This window comes from Gracilinanus agilis, chromosome 5, assembly GCF_016433145.1.
Source record: "Gracilinanus agilis isolate LMUSP501 chromosome 5, AgileGrace, whole genome shotgun sequence".
Taxonomy (NCBI): domain Eukaryota; kingdom Metazoa; phylum Chordata; class Mammalia; order Didelphimorphia; family Didelphidae; genus Gracilinanus; species Gracilinanus agilis.
The window spans coordinates 229,739,722-229,760,523 of NC_058134.1; the positions used below are offsets into that span (position 1 = coordinate 229,739,722).

General features: G+C 36.0%; 1 protein-coding gene across 1 annotated transcript in view; it reads left to right on the plus strand.

The window, feature by feature from the left end:
- The window catches only part of LOC123250119 (sodium-coupled monocarboxylate transporter 1-like), a 183,521-nt gene that overhangs the window by 128,384 nt on the left and 34,335 nt on the right, over positions 1–20,802 (plus strand). The window contains exons 12-14 of the mRNA XM_044679155.1: positions 8,897–9,099; positions 10,218–10,318; positions 12,434–12,507. Of these exons, the coding sequence (XP_044535090.1) occupies positions 8,897–9,099; positions 10,218–10,318; positions 12,434–12,507 (378 nt within the window). The remainder of the gene's footprint in view (positions 1–8,896; positions 9,100–10,217; positions 10,319–12,433; positions 12,508–20,802) is intronic.

The window sequence follows — 20,802 nt, forward strand, 5'->3', positions numbered from 1 at the left end:
AATTGTTGTCTTTAAATTTACTTATGACTGCCCAAGGGGGTGGTCAGTTGCTTCTGGAGGTGCAATCTTCTTTAGTTAGTAGTTTGTGGACTTCCCCTACTTTAGGGTTAAGTAGGGGGCGGTGTATTTTCTTTTGTTGATTAAATTTAAAAGTAGGGAAGTGGAGAGTTAATTCCATCTTCATGGTTACCTCTTTTAAGCAGATCAATTTTTGCTTTAGCTTTCTCTGAAATCAAAGGTGCTACTCCTTTTTTTACCTTAGTTCAAGTTTAATAGATTCTGCTCCAGCCTTTTACCTTTACTCTGTGTGTGTCTACCTGCCTTAAATGTGTTCCTTATGAACAACATAAAGTAGAATTCTGGTTTTTAGTTCATTATGTGATCTGCTTCCATTTTGTGGTGGGTGAATTTATCCCATTTACATTCTATGTTAGGATTACCATCTGTGTATTCCCCTCCATTTTGTTTCTCCCTTTTCATCCTGCATTCCTCTTTTTACTCTATCCCTCTACACAAGTGTTTTGCCACTCCCCTTTCCACTACCACACTTCTTATTCGCCTCCTACTGCTCTATAGGATCTTTTAATCCCCCTAACTCCTCTCTCACTAATATTACTACCCTCCCCACCACTCCCTTTCTTATTCCTCTTCTACTTCTCTATAGGGTAAGATAAGATTCTATACCCTAATGAATCTGGCTGTTCTTCCCAATCTGAGTCAATTCCAATGAGAGTAAGATTTAAGTATTACCAGTCATCACCCTCATCCTCCCCTCCAGTATAATAGTTTCCCTATCTGGCACTTCTTTATGTGATATAATTTACCCCATTTTACTTCTTTCCTCCCATTTCTCATAGTACAATCCTCTTTTTTAGCCCTCATTTGTTTTTTTACATATCATCCTAAACAGCTTACTATCATACCCTCCATCAATATGTATACTTCTTCTAACTCTGTGATTATGATAACAGTTTTTAAGTCACAGATATCATCTTTCCACATAGGAATATAAATGATTTGACTTTATTGAAGACCACATCTTGCCTGAAATGGGAATAACTTAAACTATATTATTATTTTGAAACATTAAATTCTATCTACCTTACTCTAATTCATAAATCTTCTCTATCCTTAAATATATATAACATTCACAAGCCAAAGTGCAGTACCTCTTTCTCATTCCAAGATTCCCTGACTGTGACAGGTTTCACAGACATTGTTCTCTGGCACCACTTAGAGTTCCTGTAGAGAATAGCTTCAATAACACTTATCTTTAGTATTTATCTAAAATCTTCAAGTAGCCTATTTGAAACCACACTAAAATCTTCTCCATTCTTCACCTTAAATTTATTTTTCTTTCTCAACTACCATCAACTGTCAAATTCCAGAGAGTCAAGGCCAGTGATCCTTGTCCTTCTTAACTGCTAGAGGAAATAGGAGCCAAGTATTATTTCTCAGACTTTTTTTTATGCCCTATCCTAAAGGGATCCACAACAAATTATCTTTCTCCTAACCATAAGGGGATAGCTCAAAAGTACAAACCTTTTTCTGAGCTTAAAACCTTGCTTTTGACTAAACAAAATAACCTAAATAAATTCTTATCCTAACAAAAGGTAAGTGATTCTTGGTTGAAAACCCAGTCCCCTTCCCTTCCAGAATATCATATTCTAACCCTTTTGATTCAAAATGGAAGCTGCCAGATCGTATATAATCCAGACTGGGGCTTCATGATGTTTGAATTGTTTCTTACTGGCTACTTGAAATATTTTCTCCTTCGACTGGGAGCTCTTGAACTTGCCTCTAACATTCTTGGGAGTTATCATTTGGGTCTTTATTGCAAGAGGTGATCTGTAGATTGCTTCGATTTCTATATTAATCTCTTATTCAAGGGTAACAGGGTATTTTTTCTTGATATTTTATATTATGATATTTAGGTATCTAAATTTAAATTTTTATCATGATTTTCAGGTATTTCAGTAATTCTTAGATTTTTTCACCTGGATTTATTTTTGAGGTCAGTTGTTTTTTCAACAAGAATATTGTTTCTAAAGTTTCATTCTTTTCTTTTTATTTTTGTTTTATTGTTTCTAGATGTGTCATGAAGCCATTAGGTTCTATTCATCCAATTATAATTTTTAAAAACTGAATTTCTTCCATGCCATTTTGATTCTCTTTTTCCATTTGGTATATTCTCTTTTTCATGAATTTTTTAAACCTTTTTTTCCAGCAAGTCAAATCTGTATATTAAAAATCTCTTTTCTTCATTGGGTTTTTATGCCTCTTTTCCAATTTAAAAAATTTTGCTTTTTAAGCTCTTATTTTCCTTTTGCATTTCTTTTTCCCATTTTACCTCCACATCTCTTAATTTTTGAGTTCCTTCTTGAGCTCTTCCATTGCCTGAGATCAATTACCATTTTCCCTTGCAGTTTTGCTTGTGACTGCTTTGATCTCACTGTTCCTTACTGAGTGTCTGATGCCAGACTTGAATTTGACTTCTCCCAACTCTAAACTTGCCACTCTATACATTGAGCAACCAAGATGTCCCTTGACTTACTTTTTTCTAACATTTTTTGTTTTTAATGAGATTTTTTAAAGTTTATTTTTAATTAATTAATTTAGAATATATTTCCATACTTTCATGAATCATGTTCTTTCCCTCCTCTCCTCTGATTCCCCTCCCATAGCCAATGCACAATTTCACTGGGGTTTACATGTGTCATTGATCAAGACCTAATTCTATATTATTAGCATTTGCACTAGGGTGATTGTTTAGAGTCTACATCCCCAATCATACTCTCATCAAACCATGTGATCAAGTTGATGTTTTTCTTCTGTATTTCTACTCCCACAGTTCTTTCTCTGGATATGGATAGCATTCTTTCTCATAAGTCCCTCAGAATTTTCCTGAATCATTGCTAGTAGAGAAGCCCATTACAATAATTTGTGCCACAGTATATCCATTTTTGTGTATAAGATTCCCCTGGTTCTGTTCCTTTCACTCTACATCAATTTCTGGAGGTCATTCCAGTTCACATGGAATTCCTCCAGTTTATTATTCCTTTGAGCACAATAGTATTCCATCACCAGCAGATACCACAATTTGTTCAGCCATTCCCTAATTGAAGGGCATACCCTCCTTTTCCAGTTTTTTGCCACCACAAAGAGTACCTCTATGAATATTTTTATACAAGTCTTTTTCCTTATTATCTCTTTGGGGTATAAACCCAGCAGTGATATAGCTGGATCAAAAGGCAGACAGTCTTTTAAAGCCCTTTGGGCATAGTTCCAAATTGCCTTCAGAATGGTTGGATCAATTCACAACCCCGCCAGCAGTGCATTAATGTCCCAATTTTGCAACATCCCCTCCAACATTTATTCTTTACCTTTGCAGTCATATTAGCCAATCTGCTCGGTGTGAGGTGGTACCTCAGAGTTGTTTTGATTCGCATTTCTCTGATTATAAGAGATTTGGGACATTTTTTCATGTGCTTCTTAATAGTTTTGATTTCTTTATTTGAAAATTGCCTATTCCTGTCCCTTGCCCATCTATCAGTTTTGGAGAATGGCTTGATTTTTTGTGCAATTGATTTAACTCCATATAAATTTGAGTAATTAGAACTTTGTTAGAGGTTTTTCTTATAAAGATTTTCCCCCAATTTGTTTCTTCCCTTCTAATTTTGGTTGTATTGGTTTTGTTTGGACAAAATCTTTTTAATGTATTCAAAATTATCTATTTTACATTTTGTCTTATTGTCTATCTCTTGCTTGGACTTAAAAATCATTCCTTTCCCATAGATATGACAGGCATGTATTCTAAATTCATCTAATGTACTTATACTTAAGTCATTCACCCATTCTGAATTGATCTTGGTGTACAGTGTGAGATGTTGATTTAAACCTAATCTCTCCCATACTGTTTTTTTCAATTTTCCAAGCAGTTTTTGTCAAAAAGTGATTTCTTGTCCCAGAAGCTGGGATCTTTGGGTTTATGGAACACTAGCTTGCTGGGGTCATTTTCCACCAATTCTATTCCACTAATCCTCCCTTCTATCTTTTAGCCAGGACCATATTGTTTTGATAACCACTACTTTATAGTATAGTTTAAGATCTCGTACTACTAGACTCTCATCCTTCAGATGCTTATTTTACTTTCCCTTCCCTATTATTCCCTTCTTATTTTTTGTTAGGGTCTATTAAATTCTCTCCCCCCCCCATTTTCCCTCCTTGTTGGTATCCCTCCCCACTCTCCGCCCTAAGTTTTCTCCTCTCATCTTCCCTGTAGGGTAAGATAGAATTTGATACTCCAATGGATCTAGATACTCTTCTCTCTCAGAGTTGATTCCACTGAGAGTAAGGTTTAAATATTACCTATTAGAGCTGTCTTTCTCTCCTTCTTATAATAATATTCTTAACCTCTCCCTCCCGTGTGCCTCTTTATGTGGTATAATTTATCCTATTTTTTTCATTCCTTCAATTTTTCTTGGTTCCATCTTCTATTTCCCCTTCTTTCTTTTTTATATCATCTTAAACCACTTAGTACCCCAACATCTTCTCATGACTAATTCTTCTAACTACTATGATAGTTAATACAGTTTTTGAAAGTTACAAATGTCATTTTTTCCACATAGGAATATAAACAATTTTACCTTACTGAACCCCTTAAAAGAAAAAAAAATGTTCCCTCTCTTTCTTGTTTACCTTTTGATGTTTCTCAAGTTTTTTATTTGTACATCAAAATTTCCACTTAGTTCTGGTCTTTTCTTTACAAATACTTGGAAATATTCTATTTTGTTAAATGTCCATACTTTTTCCTGGAAGTATATAGTCAGTTTTGATGGGTAGGTGATCCTTGGTTGTAGTTCCAGAAGGTGATCCTTGGTTGTAGTTCCAGAGCCTTTCTGAATATCACATTACAAGCCTTGTGGTCCTTTAGTGTGGATGTCGCTAAATCCTTTGTAATCCTGATTTGTGTTCCTTGATATCTGAATTGTTTCTTTCTGACTTCTTGCGATATTTTCTCATTAACTTGGAAACTCTTGACTTTTGGCAATTACATTCCTGGGGGATGTCTTTTGAGGATTTAATGTAGAGGGTGATGTATGGACCCTTTCAATTTCTATTTTGCCCTCTTGTTCAAGAATATCAGATGACCTTGGACTTAAAAACAGGAAACTTGGACTTAACTCTTAGTAGCAACTAAGTATGACAATATTGTGAAGATAGGATTAACTCTAACCTTGCCTATTTTTAGCTAATCAAATCTCAAGAACTCAGTGTATCTCTACTTGACACTAAGTATGAGAGTTTGCAAGTCACTTGCTAGAATGGGTGACAACTACAGAGGCCACTGCCCTGCCTCTGGGCAGTGGTAGGCAAATTGAACAACTGAGATTGGTTCCCATAAAGTGGGGAAGGGTCAGGAAGTGATGTGGGAAAAGGACTATAAAATGTCCTCAACTTCCTTTCCAAAAGACTTCTCCTTTGAACTTCTTCTCCTTTGGAGTTCGTCTTTGGACACTCTGCTTTGGTGAGTTGGACTGAAGGAGGACACTCTTTCCCTGGATCCTGCATTTGCTCTCTGGCCTTCTTTTCCTGGCTTCTGGAGAGATTGGTTCCAGAGAGGCCTTCCTTTCCTGGAGGAGCCTGCATTGGTTGAACCCCTGCTGAAGATACTACTGGACTCCTGGCTTAGAGACTACTACGACATGTAGTATAGAGAATTGTCTCCTTATTTTGATCAATTGTATCCTGGGCATGAGTGTTTCTCAGTCCTAATATCGTTTCTGCTGCTTCAATAACTCTGTCTAGAAAACTGCTAGGGTGTTCTTCTTCCCCTTGCCTCAGTTTCTCAAATTTCTGCCAAGCATTTGGCCTTTTTGCAAATGATCTCATTGCTTTGATAAGATCAGCCCTGCATCTTAACAAGTACCTCATGTTAGCGTGTTGAGTGAAATCTAGATCTTGATGTACTAATGGCCATGATTCTAAATTGGGGTTCGTCCTAGTTTCATTCAGGAATTTTTCCTTTTCCAAGGGAGTGTAAAATTCCCCCAAAAGAAATTTGACATCGTCGAAACTAGGGTTAAAAAGTGTGAACACCCGCTTTAATTCTTTTAGACTTTTGTAAGGCTTTTCGTAGAATCTGGGAAAACGGCGTTTTAAACCTCCATATCACTAGGAGTGAATGCCTTGTATGTTTTGACATGCACCACCCCCTCTCCAGGTTGGACAATAGTCCTGTCTACTATTGGTAGTACAGAGACCACTGCATTCTGAATCGGTTGTTCTTTTTCTGTTTCTTTTTGTCCCAAAAACTTTGATTCTACAATTTCTAGTTTCAAGATGGTATGCTTATCAAGTTCCTTTCCTTCACGTATTTGCCTCAACACTTGGAACAGTAGTTTGATGTTCTCTACTAGTTCCTTGTTATCATTATCTTGTTTTGGATGAGATGCCTTATAATAATTAAATAGGTAAGTCAGGACCGCTTTTGAAATTGCCAAAAAATGCCATAGAGACAAGAACAATTGCCACAGCTGTTGGTATGAAGCATATGCATAAAGTTAATGCAAACCATTTGTAATAGTCATAGATTTCAATTAATTGTTGTATCAAGTTTGGTACTTTTACCAGCCAAAACGTATAAAGTCCCTGCATAAAAGACCAAATAAGCGGTGACAGACTGCTTAATACAAAGATCATTCTTGTGAAATTCATTTTCTTTTTCTTCAGAAGATAGTAAGTTTCATTTGACTTGGCTCGCCAGAATGTAATGGGGATAATTTGAGGAAAGGTGTGTGGGATAAGGGAATTTGGAAGGAAGTTGTCAGAGACTTGCTAAGTGGGTAATCTAGGTTAAAGGTAGGTTGGGATTAAAGAGATTCAGGATATAATAGGGCTGAAGTCAGGAATATAACACAGAAAGGAAACAGAGATCTATAGGGAGAGGAGAAATTAAACTAAACAGACAAAACAGCAGGCTTTACAGACTGGGATTTAGACTCAAACACAGGCAGAGGGAAATAGACTATACTGAAATTAACAACAGGCTTAGTTAATTTCACAGGAAGGGACTTGTTTCGAAGTTACACCTTCCTCCAAGATGGATACCCGGCTTCCCTTCAAGCCCAGAGTATGTTGGTTCTTTCCCTCTTCTTCCCTCTCTTAATAACTGACAAATTAAACTAATAGGTCTGTTGAAACACAAAAGGGTTTATTATCTTTAAAGGATGATTTGTCAGGAAAGTGGATCAAAGGAAAGCCCTAACAGTTGTCTCAGGAACCTCAGGTGGGGGAAGGGAGGCAAAGATGGAGTCTGAGTAAGGACCAGTCTTTGACTCAGCTTACAAATGCTATTGCTATCTAAAGGGAATAAATGATGACTGACTAGTTTCTCTATATCTAATATTGTCGAATAACAATTAACCCTTCACAGATTTTGAACTCCTCTCTAATTACTCTCCTTATTAACTCCACAGACATATAAGGTAAGGGAGGGAAGGTAGGAAATAATATTAGGGAAGGAAGATATAAAGGGTTTATCCAAAATAATAATTTCTTAAGTAAATATATCAAAGCTAGGCTAAATTTCAATACTACAGCTAGGTAAGGAGCAGCTCGGCTGATCAGACAACCTCCCTCCACAGGAGACCCTAATCAACTGTCTTTTCCTCAAGATGCCAAATCCTAACTGCTTTTTGAACTCAGCCAAAGCTAGAAAAAAACTATATGACCCCTTCTCTATACTACAGACTTCATGTGGAGATTGTGACTCGAGAGCCCTTGTCTTGTGGTGAATTGGACTTCTTCAGACAAAAATTAAAGGTTATCTAGCTAGGCAATACTTTCTACTTCTTTCCTACATTTCTCTTATACTATATCTCTATTAAACTAAATTGTTAAGAAAAGCTAACAGACTCTTAACTTAAAGAGTTAATTTTTTAAATTGGTGACCACAATATTACTTTAGAACTTTCATATTTAGTATCAAAACTTACATTTTAAATTCTTATAATGGGATTCATATACAATGAAAAAGGAGGATAATAGTAATTATGATACCTCTACTACCGGGTTGCTGTTTTATAGGAAGCTTTTTGAAAACCTTAAAGCACTAGATAAAGATAAGAATATTTTTGTGCTATAGGAGGAGTCAGGTCACTTGTGTTCAAATTCCTGCTGATATTTACTAGTTCAGTTATTGAGGGCAAATTTAATAACTGAAAAGTTGAGAAAATAATACTTTTATGATATTTTGATGAGTAAAGTGTTTTTTACATCTTAAAATGCTACATTACTGTAAATTATTGTTGTTAATTATTACCTGCAAGAATTAGCTATTATTTTTAAAGGTCAAACACTTATAAAAATTATCCTTATCATAATTATGTTTTTATATTAAAAATTAATAATTAATTTGTTTGTCTCATTAAAATTTCCAGGTAAAACTTTCCACTCCCTGCATTGTAGAAAGCATTGTTTGACATATGTATGCATATATATATGCATATATATATATAATTTGACACACATAATATAATAAAAATAATGAAATAAAATATAAAACATAAAATTATATATATGTATATAACTATGTCTTGCTTATTTCTATTTATCATTTTTTTTCCTCTGGAGGGAGACATATGCAAATAATTCTTGAAACAATATTTCTGTTGCTATATATTAATGTTCTCCAGGTTCTGTCATTTTACTCTTTATAATTACATGTAGGTCTTTATTTTTTTTAATAACCTTTTTGTAATTTCTTATGGCACAGCACTATTCCTTTATAATCCTTTGCCACAACTTTTTTCACCATTCCCTAATTGAGGGGCAATTCTTTCTTTTCCAAAGAGAAATTTCTTTGTTTTATTTTTAAAATACTATTGTTTTTCAGGGTTCAGTTATAGGTCTTATTATTGGATACATAATTTCACTTTGGCTAGGAATTGGATCTCAGCTTAACCCTGGACCTTATGAGCTTAATGCACCATTACCTGTTTCAATTGAAAATTGTACTGAAGCTAGGACTGCATATCATAATTGGACTAGGGTCCTGGAACAACCAGTCTTAATACCATGGAAAGAAACAATGAAAAGGTATTTTTAAAATATCAATGCAAATATTGTCAAATATTTTCATATATTTTTAAAGTGTACTAGGTTACATGTAATTGATAAAATAAAATCTCTCTTAAAAATGGGATGGGGGGGGGTTGCTAAAGACCTCTAAAAAAGTATGTTAAGTAATGAAGAGGAATTCAAAAATGCTTTTATTTTCCCCAAATAGTTCGTTTCTCTACCTCTAGAACCATTGATACACATATGTTCAGCAATGGGGAAAATATAATCCTTGTTCAGTTTTTTAAAATTTGTGACCATTCTTAATATATTTTCCTTATCTGACATCAATGCCAAGATTCTAAATGGTAAATCAAACAATAGATGTTTTATCCTTTGAAAATGCTAATGGTGTGTTGATTGGAAATTCCAAAAGAAAAGCAACTCCATTTCACCAGATAATCTGTGTAATCTTTATCTAAAGTTAATTTTGTATGCAGAATTAAAATTATTTTCCATACATAAATTGTCAAATTAAATATATCATTAGGTTTTGATTGATTTAGGAGTAGTAGTAGGCTGTTCCTCTTCAGAGTTAATGAAACATGCTTTAACATAATAGTTAAATACATTAAAATTTTCATTTTAATTCCTTAGGTGTCTGGATGATCTTTAGTTTTGTATTCTAAATTGTAGGCTTTTCCTGGGCTATATATTCATTTGATTGTCAGATTGGATATATGTATAGAGCAGATTATTTCAGAGATATTTCAGAAACTTTATAAGGCATATATTAGATAGCCTATATGTTCTAATTTTTGGCAAATGGATAAGTGGGGAAAAAAGGAACTTCAGTTTAGTGATTAGAAATCACAGCAATTTACCTCTAATTTCTGGAAAATTACTGATTGGTAAATTATGGTATCATTTTATTTTCATAATTTCTTTAAAAATGAACAATCACAGTGACATTGTAATAGAAATGTTAGATTTTTAATCTTCCCAACTATTGGGAAAATCTAAATTATTCATATTTGCGCTATACTGGTCTCATAGCCATTCATTAATTTCTACTCAACTTTAAATAGAAATTTAGTGACTAGTTAGTTGGCATTTTTTGGTAAGCCTTGATGTTTTTGTTTATGTCTCTTTTCTAGTTATCAGGTATTAAACTTTTACTGGATTTCTCATATGTATTTAAGTATGATTGGGACAATTACAACCATATTCGTGGGATCAATTGTCAGCCTCATAACAGGTACCAATTTCTTGAATATTGTTTTTAAGTAACATTTATGTGATAGCCTTTAGAGTTAAATGTAAAATTTATTGACTAATGCTTACATTCAGGATGAGTCAAATTTTCCTATTCAGGCCAAGGCTGGAAGTTGGCAGCTTTCTGAGATGATCGAGGATATCTATGATGTTGAGGGTTAAAGGAAAGGGGGGAAGAGACTGATCATCAGGATGAGATCATATGGATCAGTTCAGCCTTCGTTGGGAGCTTCAGCCGTATGACTTATAGATGATATCAAGGAGTTACTGAAAACCTTGTGAGAAGATTGGTTTGGAATCTTCAGGGCCATGTGACTTGTTGATTAATATCTCATTAACTAAAGTGATTCAGTCAGCTGTTATGAATGGTTTCCTCGATGTGTATTGTTAAGAGTTAGTCACCACTTTGTACTGGACCTATAAAAGGAAGCTAAAAGATTGATGGTGGTAATTTTTGGAAAAATCCACTGAGAGAGCTTAGTACAGACTAGAGACTCATGAACAGATATGTATCTAATGAATACTGGCAGCCTTAGGGCAGAGGCACATTGCAATGGTATGTGTGCTTTCATCCAAAAGACTTGAGAAGCTGGTGCCCAGAAACAGTGGTGAGGGCTCTCAGTCATGTGACTTCAACATATAATGAAATTATATTGCCTAATCACCTGCTGAGACTGAAGAGCAATTTTGGGAACCTATATTCTTAAATGTGGAGTTCCCAGAAAACGAAATTTGGAAAAACTTTTCAAGTGGTGAATCATGTAGCCAAATTGTAGGATTTTCTGAACTCAAAACTTATGGTAGAGTTTGGAAAGTTCCTGAACCTTTTTTTTTTTAACCCTTGTACTTCAGTGTATTGTCTCATAGGTGGAAGATTAGTAAGGGTGGGCAATGGGGAGGTCAAGTGACTTGCCCAGGGTCACACAGCTGGGAAGTGGCTGAGGCCAGGTTTGAACCCAAGACCTCCTGTCTCTAGGCCTGACTCTCACTCCACTGAGCTACCTAGCTGCCCCCCTGAACCTTTTTGATTGTGGAAGGATATAGGAAATTCTTTTACTAAGTGGAGTGGGAGCTTGAGATCTCCCCCAAATAAAGGAGGAACAATAAGGGTCTAAGTCATTGTATGGAGGAACGCAATTCCTCTGCTGCTACTTTAAATTATTCAGACACTGGGAAGGGGGATTGCCTCCTTAGCAACCTAAGTAGGTTCCATTTCTGGCGGGAATGGAAAGAGAATAATAACAAAGTTGGTGGCTTACATTGAGTTCTAGGGTGAAAATGATGGAGAACCCAGTAGAATGTTAGAGGCCTGAAACTCTGGCAAATTCAAGTTCTTTCCTTTTCCAAGGGAAGTCCAAACAATAGGGAGTCACTCTGTGTCCAAAGGTCTCTATAAGGCTCTAAGAGAAAAAAGAGATCTATAGATCAGCAAGAAGCATGTTAATAAGTATTCATGGACTAATTTGAGCCTTTTGTGGGTTTTTTTGGTTGTGAATTTTTTGTGGGGTCAAATCAAGGCTGACTTTTTGTCTAATACATGTTGCTATCCAAAAGATTCTCATAGGAACCATATCTTTCTATACACATCAGTGGAAACTTAGATGTGAGCTATACAGGAAGCATTTATTTAAGGTATTAAAACCTCAGAAGTTTACTGTGGCTTTTTGAGATATCCTCTGTTCTGAGGTTTCCAGAAGAATAATTAGGAGAGGAAAAATAAATCATTTTTTCAGGAGCCTTAATATTGAATCTTGTCTTAGTGAATAGAACACCCAGGCTGAACTCAGAAAGATCTGGATTCAAATTCAGAATTAGACACCTAATAGTTGTATGACCTTAGCCAAGACACATAACTTCTACTCACCTCAGTTTCCTTATTTGTAAAATGGGTTCAATACTAGCACCTACCTCATAGGGTTATTATGGGGGTCAAATGATAAAATGATAAATGTAATGAGTTTAGCACACTGCCTGTCACATAGATAAACGCTTATTACCTTCCCTTCCTCTATTTTGTATGAATAATCTAGAGATTATTCTATTATGGGTTACAACTACATATTGCTTAGATTTCTAAAAATGTTCTTATGATTTATAGGTGGAATAAACCAGGATGTTAAGAGAAGATTCTTACTAATGAAAGAAGACACGATACTTTTTTATTTCAAGAAAGTATGTATATTTACTGTTTTCATTTGTTCATAATATTGTCCCCTGCCATTGTATAATATAAATGGTTCCTAAAAATATTTTGTTTTTCATTAAAGATGAAAACAACTTAATAAAATATCAAGTAAACTGAAAACATTCCAGTTGTTTAGAAGTTAGACAGTTTTGTAGTTGAAACTGTCTTGAATTTTAAAATATTTTTTTTTAAGAAAAGTCCTTGGAAATGTGTGACTTGGGACTTCCCCCTGATGACTCCCCTTCACCATCATTAAGGGTTAGAGAAAGGCCAGGAAAATGTTACTCTACCTCCTCTTTAATTATTCACCAATTAGAGATGTCTTTTGCTGTTCAAAGAGGATTTAATAATGAGGTTTCCTTTTTGATGTGACTCTGCATGATTTGTTGCTGGTCATCAAGAGAAATCTTTCCACCATTAATTTATTGATTATTGCTAGCCTACTCTTATTGTTGGACTTTATTGGTAGTTTAGAGAAGTGCTGATGACTTGCATGGGTTTATTTTATATCTGGCAACTTGCTAAAGTTGTTAATTGTTTCAGTTTGGTTTTGGTTTGATTGTCTAGGATTCTCTAAATATGCCACGATATCATCAACAAAAAGTGATCTTTTCCCCCCTCATTGTGTATTCTAATTCCTTCAATTTCTTCTTTTCTTATTGCTAGTGCTAACATTTCTAATACAATATTAAGTAGGAGTGGTGATAACAAATGGTCATTCTTGCTTCTCCAGATCATAATGTGAAGGCTTCTATTTTATCCTCATTACATATAATCCTTGTTGATGGTTTAATTCATTTTCTCTACCTCCTCTTTTCTCCCCTTTCCCCTCCCAGAGCTGACAAGGAATCCACTGGGTTATGTATGTTTTATTACTCAAAACCCATTTAAATATTATTCAGATTTGTAATAGAATAATCTTTTAAAAATCACAACCCCAAATAATCTCCCCATATAACCGAGTGATAAATCATATACTTGGATTCTGTGTTGCTGTTCCAATAGTTCTTTCTCCAAATGTGGATAGCACTCTTTTTCAAAAGTTCCATGGTATTATTTTTGATCATTGCATTGTTATTAGTAGCAGAGTCTATTATATTTGATCCTCCCACAATGTTTCAGTTACTGTGTTTAATGTTCTCCTGGTCCTGCTTATTTTATTCCTTATCAGTTCATAAAGTCTTTCCAGTACATCTAGAAATCAAACAGTTCATCATTCCTTAGAGCACAATAGTAATCCAAAAACATCATATACTACAATTTTTTCAGCCATTCTCCAATTGATGGATACCCCCTCATTTTCCAATTTTTTGGCACCACAAAGAGCAAGGCTACGAATACTTTGGTACAAACCTTTAAAAATATTTCTTTGAGATACAAAACCAGTAGTGGTATAGCTGGATTAAAAAGCATGCAATCTTTTGAAGCCCTTTTTGCATAATTATAAATTGCCTTCCAGAATGGTTGGATTAATTCACAACTGCAACAGCAATGTGTTAATGTCCCAATTTTGCAACATCCCCTCCAATGTTTATAATTTTCCTTTACTAACATATTGGCCAAACTGCTAAGTGTGAGGTGGTACCTCAGAGCAGTTTTTATTTGCATTCCTCTAATCAGGAGGGAGTTAATACACTTTTTCATATTATTATTAATAGTTTTGATTTCTTCATCTGAAAACTGCCTATTCACCTCCCTTGAAAAATTGTCAATTGGGGAATGGCTTGATTTCTTGTAAATTTGACTTAATTCTTCATATATCTGGGAAATTAGACCTTTGTTAGAGAATTTTGTTATAAATATTTTTCTCAATTTGTTTCTTCCCTTCTAATTTTGTTTGCATTGGTTTTATTTGTGCAAAATATTTTAATATAATAAAAGTATTAATTTTATATCTTGTAATGCTCTCTATCTCTTGCTTTGTATTAAATTCTTTCATTTCCCATAGATCTGAAACGTATACTATTCTATGTTCATCTAATTTATTTTTTATTTCATTCTTTGTATTTAAGTCATTTATCCATTTTGAATTGGTCTTGATATAGTGTGTAAGATATTTGATCTAAACCTAATTTTTCCCTTACAGTTTTCCAATTTTCCCAGCAGTTTTTGTCAAATAGTAGGTTCTTATTCCAAAACCTGGCATCTTGGCTTGCTATGATCATTCACCCCTAGTCTATCCAACCTTCTATCTCTTAGCCAGTACCATATTGTTTTTGTTTGTTTTTAAAACCCTTATAATACTCCGTATTGGTTCCAAGGCAGAAGAGTGGTAAGGGCTAAGCAATGGGGGTCAAGTGACTTGCCCAGGGTCACACAGCTAGGAAGTATCCTAGCTGAATGCCCATACTTTCCCCTGGAAGTATATAGTCAGTTTCGATGGGTAGTTGATCCGTGGCTGAAGGCCCAGCTCTGTTGTCTTTCTGAATATCGTATTCCAAGTCTTGTGGTCTTTTAGCGTGGAGGCTGCCAGATCCTGTGTGATCCTGATTGGTGCTCCTTGATATTTGAATTGTCTCTTTCTGGCTTCTTGTAGATTTTTTCTTTTACTTGATAGCTCTTGAATTTGGCTATTATATTCCTGGGTGTTCACTTTTCTGGGTCCAGTGTAGAGGGTGATCTATGGATCCTTTCATGTCTATATTGCCCTCTTGTTGTAGAACTTCAAGGCAATTTTGCTGAATAATTTCTTTAAGTATGGAGTCCAAGTTTCTATTAATTTCTGCTTTTTCTGGAAGACCAATAATTCTCAAATTGTCTCTTCTAGACCACTTTTCTTGGTATGTCGCTTTTTCATTGAGATATTTCATGTTTCCTTCTATTTTATCAGTCTTTTGACTTTGTTTTATTTGTTCTTGTTGTCTTGAGAGATCATTAGCTTCTAATTGCTCAATTCAAGCCTTAAGGGACTGTTTTTCAGCTATAATCTTTTGGTTTTCGGCTATGATCTTTTGGTTTTCCTATGATCTTTTGGTTTTCGGCTATGATCTTTTAGTTTTCCTTTTCAATCTGGTCATGTCTGGTTTTCAATTTGCTTATCAGTTCATTTGATTTCTGAGCCTCACTTTCCAATTGCAAAATTCTGCCTTTTAAACTGTTATTTTCTTGCCTGATCTCTTCCATCTTCCTCAAAATCTCAGTTTTGAACTCTTCCATAGCTTGTGACCAGTTTTCATTGTTTTGGGAAGGTTTGGATACTTGGTTGTCCTTCTCTGTTGTCTGGATTTTCTCTGTGTAAAAGTTGTTGAGTGTTCCAGAGTTTTTCTTGATAATCTTTTTCTTCTGGGGTTCTTGGCTTGCCATTGTTAGCCCTGCCCTTTCTCAGCTTTGTCTTCACACTCAGGGTCTGTCTGGGCTTTCTAAGCTCCCGAGGAGGTCTCAGGTCTCCTTGTCCTCGGGGTCGAGCCTCCTGGTCATCCCCGGTCTGCCCCTCTGCCCGAGGCTCTTTCAGCAGTCTCAGGGGCTGCTTCTACAGCTGCACTCCCATCTGCACAGGGTCCTTACTCGAGGTCCAAGCCTGCACTCGAGATCTTTGTCCTCGCCCAGGCTCTGCCTTCACCCACACAGATGCCCGGGAAAGGCCGTGCTTATTCTTTAGCTACTTGGGGTCCTAAGTCTTGCTGCTCTCAGATACAAGCCCTGGAGCTGCCAGTGACTTACTAGTTGCCCCAATCCTGCTTTCACTCTTGTGCATTAGCCTTGGAGCTGTGTGTGGTGTGGGGGGTGAGGGAGGGGCTTCTTCCTCTCGCATTTTAGTGAGAGCTGTTTCACCCCTTTATAGTGTGGAAATGCCCTGATTCCACGTACCTTCAATGCTGCGCCCTGTTGTGGGGTCCCTTCGTTCATCTGAATTCGTTTTTATGTCCCCTTGAGGAGTCCTGTATGTTCAGTTAGGAGAGATCGGGCAGCTGCTCCTTACTCTGCTGCCATCTTAACTGGAAGTCTGAATGTCACCTATTCCTTTACTTCTATACATTTCTTAAAACTCAGTAATATTTTTTCCACTTATATACCTTATCTTCCTCAATTGTTGAATACTTCCTTGGTTTCCAAGAGGGATCTCTTGATAGCCAAATCTGAGGACTTTTCCTCAGTTCTCATCCTTCTCTCTGTTGCATTTGACTCTGCTGATTACTTTCTCTGGATATTCTTTCCTTTTTGAGTTTTTGTATGTGACTCTTTCTTAGTTAGCATTCTGCTTGACTGGCCAGTCTTCAACCTCTGCTGGCTCTTCATCCACAATATACCATCTAACTCAAGGTGTTCTTCAAGGTCTTATCCTGGATTCTCTTATTCTCTCTTCTCTTCTACCTCTATACTCTGTACCTCCCTAACCCTACCTCTCCTCTCTGTCCTCTGCTTTCTCTCTCTCTCTCTCTCTCTCTCTCTCTCTCTCTCTCTCTCTCTCTCTCTCTCTTTCTCTCTCTCTCCCCTTATCTTTGACTATATCTGTGTTTGTATTTCTGTCTGTCTCTATTTTTTAAAACCCTTACCTTCTATCTCAGAATTGACACTGAGTATCAGTTCCAAGGCAGAAGATGGATAAGGGCTAGGTAACTGAGATTTTGTTACTTACCTAGGACCATACAGCTAGGAAGTGTCTGAATACAGATTTGAACCCAGAACTTTTGTTTCCAGGCCCAGATTTCTATCCACCAAACCACCTAGCTGCTCTGTCTCCCTTAATGATCTCGAAATGCCAATTTAAGGTATTTGTATTTTATCTATGCATGAATAAAAAGCCACTGAATTTTCTAGGGCAAGGAAATGATTTGGGCAGAATTGTGCTTTATGAAGATGATATTGGCATCTATCTGACAGATAGATTGTAGATTGTTTTTAGATATTCTAAAAGCCAGGAAGGAATTCAACGAAAAGCCTATGACAACAGTGTAGGTAGAAGGTGATAAGCATCAGAAAAAGATGCCAGAAATGTTGCAGAGGTAGAATTGATAAGACTTAGCAACTGAAAGGAGACAGGGCAAAGAGTCAGGGTGAGGAAAGGGTCAAGAATGAGTTTATGAGCTAGGTATCTGGAATGATGGAAGTTCTTTTAACAGAAATATAGAAGTTTGGAGAAAGGAAGGGTTATTGGAGGAAGTTAATGAATTCAATTTTGCACATATTGAATTTGACATGTCAAATGAATATAAAGGCAGAGTTGGCCAATAAAAGCTGGATATATAGATCTAGCAATCATCTGCTTAGAAATGATAATTGACCCTAAGGGAGGTGAAAAGATAACCAAGGGAGAATATAAAGCAGTAATTCTTAACCTGAAGTTCATGAGCTTGAGGTTTTTGTTTGTTTTGTTTTTTAATCTTCTGATAGCTGTATTTCAGTACAATTTACTTTCTTTGCAATTCTATGCATTTCACGTTGTGCATTTAAAGGCACTATTCTAAGAAGAGCTCTATAGACTTCATCATACTGTCAAGGGAAGTCCAAAACACACAAAATAGTTAAGGATCCATGGTGTATAAAGAGAAAAGGCCCCAGGATAGAGCCTGGGGGACAATAACAATTAGGAAGTAGTACATGATTGGTGACCCAGAAAGGAAGATTAAAAAATGGTCAGACAAGAAGAAAGAACCAGAACAAAATGGTGTCACCAAAAAAATGGAAAGAAAGGAGTATCTAGGAAGATGGGAGGGTCCACGTTGTCAAATACTGAGGAGAGGTCAAAATGGATGAGGACTGGTAAAGAGAAGGGAGAGCTAAGTATTTATATTAACACTTACTAATTTACTTCATACCAGGCATTGTGCTAAGCATATTTACAAATATTATCTAAGTTGAGATCAAATGACTGAGAATAGGCTACTGTATTCAATAATTAAGTGATTTTTTTTTGGTATTACCATGCAAAAGTGATTTTTTGATGAATGTGGAGAGAATAGTTTCAATTTATTGGTGATATCAGAAGTCATGCTTAGAAAAAAATAACCTGGAAGGAGAGGAAGTGGAAGCAATGAATAGATGACATTCTCTAACAATTTGTGAAAAGAAGAGCTATAGGATGACAGTTTATTGGGATGGCAAGATGAAGAGATGATTCCTTAAGGAATGCCATGAAGAAATCTGGCCAATACCCTTCTGAAGTTATTAAAGGCTCTGGAGTCTCCTGGGGCTGAGGCAAGGACTCTAAATGATAAACATCATTCCTAACCTTCTAAGTCCACACACATTTCCTATAAATGCTGGCTTTTTTGCATATTCTTCCCAAGTTTGCTATTTATCTTGATTGTTTCCTTTTTTGGTCAAATATTCTAATTCAGATAATTAGCATCTGTTTCTTGTTTCTTATACTAGGCTATGTAGGTTCCATAGAAAGCTCTGATTCCTTGATTAATTTTTACTTTGATAATTATTTTTTCCTCCTATTTCACCATTCCTTCCCAGTTATCTTTATTGCATTGTTATATATTTCCCATTCAATCACATCTTCTCCTTTTCTATACTTGTAACCTTTAAGTCAGGGATTAGTTGTTTTTATCCTTATATTCTAAGTACCTAGTATGATCCCTTGAAGCTTTAAATAAGTGTTTGTTGGTTGGACTAAATTTGTCATCTCTATCAATGACATCCATACATATATAGATAGATACATAGAGAGATAGAGAGATATAGATACACACACACACACACACACATATGTATATATATATAATATAGTTATAATTTCTCTCCTAAACTACAGTCCCACACCAACTTATTGCTAGACATTGCTTCCAGGTCATCCCATTAGAAACTTAATATGTCCAAAAGGAAATTCCTTGGATGCATTTCCCTTCTTTCTTGCAGAGGAGAGGATCCAAAGATATAGATCTTGTTGATGTTCAGTCATTCAGTCATGGCCAACTCTTCATGACCCTGTGGGGCATAGCACACCAATACTTCCCCCCAGATTTTCTTGGCCATGTGGTTTGCCAGTTCCTTTTCCAGTGGACTACTGTATACAATGTCAGTCTTGGTTCATGTGTTGGTTAATTTTACTGCACTATTTCTCTTTCTTTTTTTAATTCTTTGTGATAAGGGTTGACTGTCTAGAAGGAGGAGGAAGGAAGGATATGTAAATAAAAATGGAAGTGATGTCAAAGCAAAATATATCAATTAAGAAAAGTGGAACTCATCTCTCTCCAGAAAACATCTCAATTTATGATAAAGGCACTATAATTCTTTTAGTTCTAGTTTCTTAACACTTGAGTCATTCTTCTTCTGCTGTTGTTGTTTTGGGGCAAACAGGATTAAGTGACTTACCCAGGAGTCACACAGTTTCTAAGGTTAGATTTGAACTCATGTTTCCTGACTCCAGGCTCAGCATTCTATCCATTCATTATGTTACCTAGCTACCTCTACTAGAGTTATTCTTAACTCTTTCTTTTCCTTTACCCACTATGATCCAATTAATCATTAAATCTACTTCCACGATATTTCTTGTGTTCATTCTCTTCTTTTCACTCACACTGCTACTATCTTTGTTCAGCCCTTTATCACCTCTTGCAGTACTGTTATAACTTCTTAATTAGTTTCTCTACCCCTTCTTTAATCTAACTTTCCTACAACGAACCAAGTATTCATTCCAAAACACAGACTACATCATACCCCTGGTCAAATATACTCAGTGGCTTCATATTCTCCAGGAGAATAGAATAGAGATCCCTTGACTTGTTGGGGTGCAAGACATAGTTATCAGGAGGAAGGGCCTACAAGTCCTAGTCATAATATTATTCCATTCCACAATTCTACTGTGGGTCTCAAAGGTCCTACTTGGTCCTCTGTTGGACCTAAGCTATGTGGTGCCAAGTTTCCTTACTTTCTTAAGACCTCCAATCCAGAGGTACCCTTCAAGCTAGTATTTCTCTATTAGAACATGCCACACTCCTGGCACCTGACACCTGACACCTGACACCTCTCTCCCCACTTGTATTTGGGGGCATTCAGATATTCAGAGCACAGGAGCTCAGGTCATATTTGGGGTAGGGAGGACCTGTAAACTAGGAAGATTATGTTCAAGGCTTACCTCTCCCTTCGACTACACCTCAGGATATCAAAATTCATGGTTTGGTTCTGTCTCTAACCTACCTTTTGAATTGTAGTGCTAGAGAAGACTTTTGAGAGTCCCTTGAACAAGGCAGTAAAGCCACCAATACACAAAAGGATGCAGTAACCTTCATAGATATTCTGTTGCCAAGGCAGGCAGCCCTGGACTGTGTCTGAGCTTATCATGTACACATGGCAAAGCTTGCTCATTCCAACTGGATCCCATAGTAATAGCAACA